This window comes from Lactuca sativa, chromosome 1 (genome assembly GCF_002870075.4).
Source record: "Lactuca sativa cultivar Salinas chromosome 1, Lsat_Salinas_v11, whole genome shotgun sequence".
NCBI classification, from domain to species: Eukaryota; Viridiplantae; Streptophyta; class Magnoliopsida; order Asterales; family Asteraceae; genus Lactuca; species Lactuca sativa.
This window is the reverse complement of record NC_056623.2, coordinates 12,685,256-12,691,096: the sequence shown is the minus strand read 5'-3', so window position 1 is coordinate 12,691,096 and position 5,841 is coordinate 12,685,256. Positions and strand designations below refer to the sequence as shown.

Below are 5,841 nucleotides of genomic sequence, written 5' to 3'. Positions count from 1 at the left end.
GTTATTTTAAACACATATAATGTGCTTCCCTGTTTACTTGTTTCTTTATTAAGAGCTTACAAAAGTCAACCAATACTTTATTTCAACCTTACAAGGCTTAATGATGATTAGACTTAACCATTGTTCCAATTCCTAGTTGCTTTAATAAACACGTGGCCAATTTTCTCTCCAAATCGATAAGTTATAGTTCCAGTCAAGAATAAGAATATGATGAGGGCAAAAGCCATGATGATGATGATGATGATGCAAGGAATCCTAAATCTGAGACCCCAACTAAAAAATTTCTTGAATGTAACTAACAACAAAGATTCCCACAGCAGGAAGCCAAAATGCCACCAATTGAAGAAGGAGGTTTTAGCTTTGCTTTCTTATGGATTGTCAGAATCAAATTGGTTAGCCCCGAAAGCTTAAACACAGGGCTTTTGGCCACCTTGCGCAAATGTGACAAGGTATAGTGAGATGAAGAACATGATGACTTGGAGTTGAGGAGAATAAGGCAGTTTCACAGTCAAAGTGGAAAGAGCCAGAAACACAAGCGCTTGTTAATTGTAATCAAATTTCTCATCAATATTGGTGATGAAATTGATTTGTATAGGCATCACAACCCTGAATTGTAGCAATGGAAAACTGAAATTTAGGATTCGTGAAGAGAGGGATCATGGGATGGTTAGCCCTCAATGGATTCAACATCTAGGAGATTAGAAGTTTGACATTGATGGAGGTTGAAGAAAGTGGAAGGAGACGTCATGTTTGGATGGATGCTTGAGGCAGGAGGAAACTGAAGAAACTGTAATTAATGAGTTTATGCGGCCAGGATTTGATGTTGAAGAAATACTAACAGCGGTTTTTCACTCCCGCTGTTAGTAATATTTATAACTAGTGTTATACTTGTCCGATGGTCGGGTTGACGGATTTTAAAAAATGGATTGATTTTATTTTTTACCAAATGAATGTAGTTTCAAAATTGTAGGTGTTTCTCTCAATGCTAAAAGGTAAAATTAGCAAAAACCGTTTTCTTCCATGATACGACATCACTTTTGAGCGTTAAAAATTAAAGTTACCCAAAATTAGTAAACAACTAATCCTTGTTAAGATATGTAAACATTAATTGTAATATAAAAATCTCTCTCTCTCTCTCTCTCTCTCTCTCTCTCTCTCTCTCTCTCTCTCTCGGCTTTTGGTAAAGTTTACTCCTTTTTGAACGGTTTGTTCGGTAATTAGCTATATATGTTTGTGTTTAGTTTTATTTATATCCAGTTAATTTCTGCAGTTGTATGATTTTTATGGTTATTGACGATTGTCTAGGCATCAAGCTTACTAAAGCAGTTATCTAGCTTTTAATATTTCCAGCCACTTAACTGGTCAATTAAATAATCTAACCATGGTAAAGAATCACCCAAACGACCCATTCATTATTTTGATGGTTTGATGAAGTATCACTTCCCATGACTGACCTTTTGAGTGATTTTTTTATATAGTTCTTAACATATGCCTACCTCCTTTTACTGATTTTTCAAACAACTTTTCAGGTGTACCACAATGTTCCTAAATAAAAATACATGCTTGAACTTGAAGATGGTAGTGGAAGAGACACTAAAATTAAGCCCCACCCCACATCGATGATCCCACATGAAAGCTTAAGCCATTATCAAATTGGTTGTTACGACATCCTTCCTAGGATTCCACGCACCTACTTATTTACTAATTATGGAAGGGGGGGTGTTTGAGAAAACTTTTTAAGGTTAAAAGTCTTTTTTATAAAATTACTTTTTGGCCAGTGACTTTTTTTCAAAAAAAATCTTTAAAAAATATTTGTATTTGCTTTTAAGGTAAAAGTTAACTTTTCAGGTTAGAAAGTCTCAGAAGTCACAAAAACATAGAATTTGTAACTTTTGAAACTCTATTTTCCTTCTATACAAAAAGTCATTTTAAAATATCTTTTTCAGTTCCCAAACATCTTTTGGATCTTTTTTAACTTTTTGGAAAAGCTAAAAGCCAAAAACACCGTCGATTTTTCAATTCTCAAACATCTTTTGGATCTTTTTTAACTTTTTGAACAAGTTTAAAGCCAAAAGTTGTTTTAAAAGCAATCCCAAACACCCTCGAGATGTCCTTGTTCAAGTGCAATAGTAGGCTTATAAAAACAGAGAGGATGTAAAGTCTCACTTGTTAAGAAAGATAATCTCAAATGCCCATCTGGATTTAAATCATCTCCAACCATAGTACTATCTCCCTCATATATTCTATTCTCACCTCCTTGCTAGAATTTAAATTGATCTTGCATACAAACATGTAAAAGACAAAGTTAGCAAATATTCTCCCCAAAAAACATATCTACAAACACGTTTACATGTATCTTGCATACCAATTAACATTTCCTACTACAAAAAAAGGCTTTTTCACAAATTTTATGACAAAATCCTACTTAGTTATAATCCACAATTTGATGAAGCTACACGAACAAGGAGAGAGAGAGAGAGAGAGAGAGAGAGAGAGAGAGAGAGAGAGGTAAGAAAAAAATTTCTTTTTACAAGCAATAAGCAAAGCAACTATCAAGTAGAGCCAGTCCTAGACATGAGAGACATGGCCTTTCTCAAGTCCAATGATTTTAGAGACTCGGGAAAATTCTTCCCCTGTACCTGTGGTGGGACCCACAACCCACCACTATGAGGCGATAGCACCTGTGATTGGGATGACCCACTTTCTGGAACTTCTTTCGCTTTCTTCACAAATTCAAAGAATTCTGCAACTTGACGAGCATACCTTCAAAAATAGATTATCTAAAAATTAGAATTTAATAGTATTATACGAGTAATTAAAAATAGCTTACTGCTGCTTAGCTTCAATATCCTTTGAAAAATCAATGTTGGGTTCACAATCAAGAACCAAAGCAGGGACCTGTTTGTTACATACACACACACACACACACAAACAAAAATTACATTAGCAACTAACTAACTAACTAATAGATTTAATTAAGCTAATATGGTTGTTTCTTTTACCTTTTGAATACTTGAGTGCATATGATTGCCTTCCAAATAGAAAACCTGATCTTTTATACCAGGATGCAAGGAGGCATCCATGTGAGGGGGAAGCTTGCTGACAGATAAAACACCATGATTTCCAGTTTGAAATGGTAAAAGCCAGCTCTCATGTTTTTCATGCAGACCACGAAGATAATCAAGGCTTACTCCACCTTCTTCTTCCCTCTTGCGTAGCATCATTCGTTTGTGGCAGGTGTCAGGGCTTGCTCTCAGATAGATGAATCCATCTGGAATAAGTCCAGGCAGAGATGAAACAACTGGATCAAACCATGAATCATAAATGCTGATTTCCATCTCATTCATCCAGTTTGCTTCATGAACAGCTCTCACAAACACCTTCATCAAGTAAGCACCAAAAGTAAACAACCATCAGGAAAGGTTAAAATTACCTGATTATCTCTAGCTGTTTGGTTCTGATTCTTTAAGTTGCAAACTTTGTCATTCAAGTTAAAGATAAATTGATATAGTAAAAAAAAGGGTCAAATGCAAGAAAAAACATTATACTTTTTCATCTATTTGGTATTATAGCATTCTGCTTTTACTTCTTTTGATTTTTATAGCTTTTTTCTTATTAAAACATTTTACTTTAAAAAATCACCCATTATAGAACTGTACTTCCAATTTGTTTCTTATTAAGACGCTACCCTTTGAAAAACCAACCCAATTATAGCAGTGAAAATTGCTTTAAATCTGGATAACATTGATATAATTGGGTGGATTTTTCAAAGTACAATATTGTAATAGGAAGAAATGAAGGTAGTATGCTATGATATTATAAAGATATCAATGGAAGTATAACAAACATATCAATGAAAGTACATTAATTTAACCCTATTAAAAACAGATAATTTATAGAACAAATGGAATAGTTTGTACCATTCTATCACTGAAAATACTTCTTTCCATCAACCTGAGAGGCTTAATTCCACCAGATGATTCTTTCTCCTGCATAACTCTTGTAACAAAGACATAATTTTGGAAGGTGTAAGCATACCTTTGTGGCTCAGAATAAAAGGCATCTAAAATGTTAAAATGATCAGGTCCAATATCCTGCCATTTATCAATAGGTTCAGGAACAATCTCAACAAGATCCTGAAGCTCAAGAGTCTCATTAGCAATTCTCTTCAAGAAAGTTGTCTTCCCCACACTTATATTTCCTTCTACACAGAAAGTAAGTCGCTTCTTTTGGGCTGGAATGGCATCAGAATTGGCACCACCATCTTTCATTTCTTCATTCACGCTCTCTTTGATGAAGGTGGTTATACTCTCAGCATGGTTTCTATGTATAATGCCCACAGAGGATTGTAAAAACTCTACCATCTTCTGATTCGATTTCCCATAAAACTGTTACAAGAACAACATAAAAACTCAATTCAAAATTTTATATTTAAACATCAATCTCAATGCAACTATCTCCAAAGAAGAAATCCATTAAAGCAATCCAAGAACATCAATTTGAGGGAAATACCTTGTCCTTGTAGATTTTCTTGAGCTCAGCAACACCAGCAATGCCATTCTCCACGAGCTTCCTCAAGTTCCTCGGTCCCACGCCTGGAATTCTCAACAAATCTGGATTTCCGGGGAGTAATGGAGGAGGACTACAACTACCACCCAAAGAACTCCTTTGCCTCCTGTTTAATCTCGAGGGCTTCACCTCCGAAGCCAACAATCCTTTCTCAGTCTCACCGCCACCGCCACCGTCGTCTTCACTATTCATGGCAGAAATCGGAAACCCCTTATCGGATGAGGTAGAAGATGTACGAAACCAAGACAAACGAGACCCACTACGACTCTCCTTAAGCACAACCCATGCTCTATCAGGGACAGTTGTAGCACTTTCGATGGAGCACCGGCAAATTCGACACCTATTACCAGAGCTCAAGGCGTAACGAGGGGAACTCGAAGACGTGGCATAATTACACATGGAAATCATGGGGTTCAGACCACTAAGAGAGGGAGGCATACCGGAACTACGTAACTGTAAAGCTGTGGCAGCCGGCGGCATTGAGAAGGGAGGTGAAAAGGGACTGTGTTGCTTAAACCTTTGAAAATGTAAGGTGCGTTTGTGGCTATTTTGCTTAAACCCTAGAGGGATAAGGGAACCATGAGGGGGTAATATAGTGGATAAAGGGCTGAGGATGGGGGCCGCAGAACAAGGGGTTAGACGCAGCAGCTTCTGCATAACTTTCAAACATTTCCTTGCAAAAATCACTATCTTCTTTGTCTTTTTGCTTCGCTTTCACTGTAATTTCGCCGTACGGCAATTCAAGTTGGTATTGAAAACCAGGAATGATGGGAGAAGGAAAGCGTTTTGTGTGTGTTTCACACCATAACCATTTCCTTTCTTTATTCCTTCTTCTTTTTTGCCCTAATATGTTGGGCTTTGGAGCTCCATTAGACTAGAAATTACAGTGAGAAGGAAGCTAAAAACAAACAAGGCATGAGGGAATCTTCAACTTAGTATCAAAAAATACACAAAAATATGACTTTTTCACCATCAATTTGTTTATTTATCGCACACTTATCAAAGAAATATGTTTTTCATATTTTAATAAAAAAAATAACTATAGAGAATATAATATTGGAAAATTGAGTAATATATTTATTTTTATATTGTTTTTTAACGACATGGTTGGTTTGTTTTTAAAACTAATCACCTTGTTTGTAATGGAATATTCTTAAAGACAATCTCCGATCTATCTTTATTTTTTCCATTATAAATAGAGTAAAAAATAAAGTAAATAGTATTTTATTTCCAACCTTAGTTTATTTTCTATCTTATTTTTTACCCTAAAAA

At 35.6% G+C, this 5,841-nt stretch overlaps 1 protein-coding gene across 1 annotated transcript; it reads right to left on the bottom strand.

Moving 5' to 3' along the window:
* Positions 1–2,293: 2,293 nt before the first annotated feature.
* LOC111904181 (uncharacterized) lies at positions 2,294–5,444 on the bottom strand. Its single transcript, XM_023899966.3, has 5 exons — positions 4,513–5,444; positions 3,921–4,388; positions 3,003–3,380; positions 2,831–2,898; positions 2,294–2,763 (listed from the first exon to the last, which is right to left on the bottom strand). Exons 1-5 carry the CDS (start codon positions 5,224–5,226, stop codon positions 2,553–2,555), a joined length of 1,839 nt encoding a protein of 612 aa, XP_023755734.1. The 5' UTR covers positions 5,227–5,444; the 3' UTR covers positions 2,294–2,552.
* Between the last annotated feature and the right edge of the window lie 397 nt (positions 5,445–5,841).